The sequence below is a fragment of the Octopus bimaculoides genome, chromosome 25, assembly GCF_001194135.2.
Source record: "Octopus bimaculoides isolate UCB-OBI-ISO-001 chromosome 25, ASM119413v2, whole genome shotgun sequence".
NCBI classification, from domain to species: Eukaryota; Metazoa; Mollusca; class Cephalopoda; order Octopoda; family Octopodidae; genus Octopus; species Octopus bimaculoides.
In genome coordinates, this window is record NC_069005.1 from 1,771,142 (window position 1) to 1,773,641 (window position 2,500).

At 39.8% G+C, this 2,500-nt stretch overlaps 1 protein-coding gene across 1 annotated transcript in view; it reads right to left on the bottom strand.

Moving 5' to 3' along the window:
- LOC106875560 (protein FAM136A) overlaps positions 1 to 2,500 on the bottom strand; it is a 26,383-nt gene that overhangs the window by 19,391 nt on the left and 4,492 nt on the right. Inside the window, exon 2 of the mRNA XM_052976581.1 lies at positions 1 to 109. Within this exon, the coding sequence (XP_052832541.1) occupies positions 1 to 109 (109 nt within the window). The remainder of the gene's footprint in view (positions 110 to 2,500) is intronic.

The following is a 2,500-nucleotide window of genomic DNA, read 5'->3' on the forward strand; positions in this document are numbered from 1 at the left end:
TCTGTGCACGGTTCACTGGCTCTGAACATCGGTCGATGCAGCGGTGCACATCTTCCATATTTGAATTGACGTTATCACAGCAACTGGCACCACATCGGTACATATCACCCTGCAGAGGAAACCACGAGAAGGAAAAAGGTCTTTAGAGACTTAGACATGAACAGGAAATGGTCAAGTCTTATAAAGAAGCATTGAAAATATTAATCAGAGCAATAGTGTAGTAACGAATGTTTGCCAACATAACATGGTAGTCCTGGTTGAGGATGAATGTTGCTGTAATTTAGCCCAGGGAGACAATATAAGGACACAGATTGTGTCGTATAGCCAGCTGGAGACGATGTCTCCTGGGGCTAAATTACAGCAACATTCGTCCTAAACCAGGACTGCCATGTTATGTTGGCAAAACAATCTTTATTACAAAGTACTGTTGCTGAATATCTCACATTGAGAGGTTTAAAAATAGTAATTTCCAGAGCAATAGTGTTCTGATAACTGGAACCAACCAATTTTTGTGAGACATTTCTTTAAATCTTCAGCATTCAGATAATGTTGATTTCTCTGTCAAATGTAATGCTTATTCATTCACGCTGTTTCCAATTAATCAAGCATTATTTCATAGCTTTCACATTTCAATAATGTCATCATCATTTAACATCCGCTTTCCATACTGGCATGGGTTGGATGGTTTGACTGGAACTGGTAAACTGGAGGGGGCTGCACAAGGTTCCACTCTGATTTGGCATGGTTTCTACAGCCGGGTGCCATTCCTAATGCCAACCACTCCAAGAGTGTAATGAGTGCTTTTTATGTGCCACTGGCACAGGTGCCATTTACATGACACTGGCATAGGCCACGACTATGGTTTCACTTGGCTTGACCGGTCTTCTCAAGCACAGCACATCACCAAAGGTCTCGGTCACTTGTCATTGCCTTCGTGAGGCTTACCATTTGTAGATCATGCTACTGGCAATGGTCAGGATTTCAGATTTCGATAATGTAATTGTTTATCTTTAAAATGACATTGTCGGGTAGGCGTGAGAGGCCAGATCTGGCTGGTCTGAATATAAAGCAGGTTGAATATTTGGAGTAGACATGGCCAGTTTAAATGCTAAAGGTTTAAACTGCATATGCAATGTCTTCTTTGTATTTTGATTGGACGAAAAATGGCTTTGCTATTTGGGCGTAAACATGGTGAAGTCGTTAAGACATTTGCTGTGAAACTACATGGTTTCAAGTTCAATCCCATTGCATGGCACCTTGTGCAAGAGATTTCTACTATAGCCCTGAGCTATCCAATGCCTTGTGAGTAGATTGGTAGATGGAAATTATAAATATATGTGTACAAATGTGTGTGTGTGTGTATGTATGTGTATCTTAGTTTTGACGTCCTGCAATAGCAGTAAAATGACTGTCACAATAATACGAGCAGGCCCATTTGTTTTCACGATTCCACTTCCATGAAAAACATGTCGGACCTTGGGGAAATATTTACGTTGCTTGGAAACAGGTGAAGGTTGGTGACAGGAAGGGCATCCAGCCCCCAAAAAATCTACCTCAATAAATTCTGTCTGACCCGTACAAGCATCAAAAAAAAAAAAAGAGACATTAAAACGAAGACAATGGTGACAATAATGCTGATGAATCAATTAGAGGATGGGTTGAAGTATATCAACGAATATAATTGTACAAATTAAAAAAACTATCCCTATCTCTTGCGTACCTACCATAAGCTTTATCTAATCAATCAACCTCATTGTTTAATTCTTTCATCTGTTTCCTTCCTAAGTATTAGTACTATTATGGAAGGTCAGATAGGAGAATCGTTGGCACACAAGAGACAAACTTGCAGGCCTCACACCAAAATCTAAAACCATTATCAATAAATGAATATTACTTCTTACTATTAATAGTGCCTCTGTCACCAAAATCTATTTTTAATGAGCTCACTGGCTAATCGCTACACCAGTGCCTGTTCTGGCACTGTTTCCACATATTGGAGGCTTTGGTTGGCCCGGGGACCCTATATAGTAGAAGATATTTGCCCAAGATGTTGTACAACAAGACTGAACCTGGAACCATGTGGTTGAGAAGCAAACTTCTTACCACACAGCCACAACTGAATAAAATACTGACCCCACGACCCCACCCCATGGTACTTTGAATTGCTCAGAACTCCCACCATTCTCTACGTTGCATACTTTTGTCAGCAAAAGTACTCCACTTTTAAAAGCGGTAAATTAAACTCAAACGAGATAATAATCAACAGCCAGCCATCTAGATATGGCCCTCACCCATTTCTGATTTTTTATCACATCTAACTCGTTCCTGTGACCTTCCACAAAACGTTTTTTTTTTTTTCTTATCTAATCTACTTTTTCTCAGAATTGCAATTCTCTGAAACTTCCATTCATGCTTCCTCTTCAGCAGGAACAAAACAATAAACCAATGTTGGTCTTGCAAATCCACTTCTGGTTAAAATCACAAAAGCTATGAACAGCTT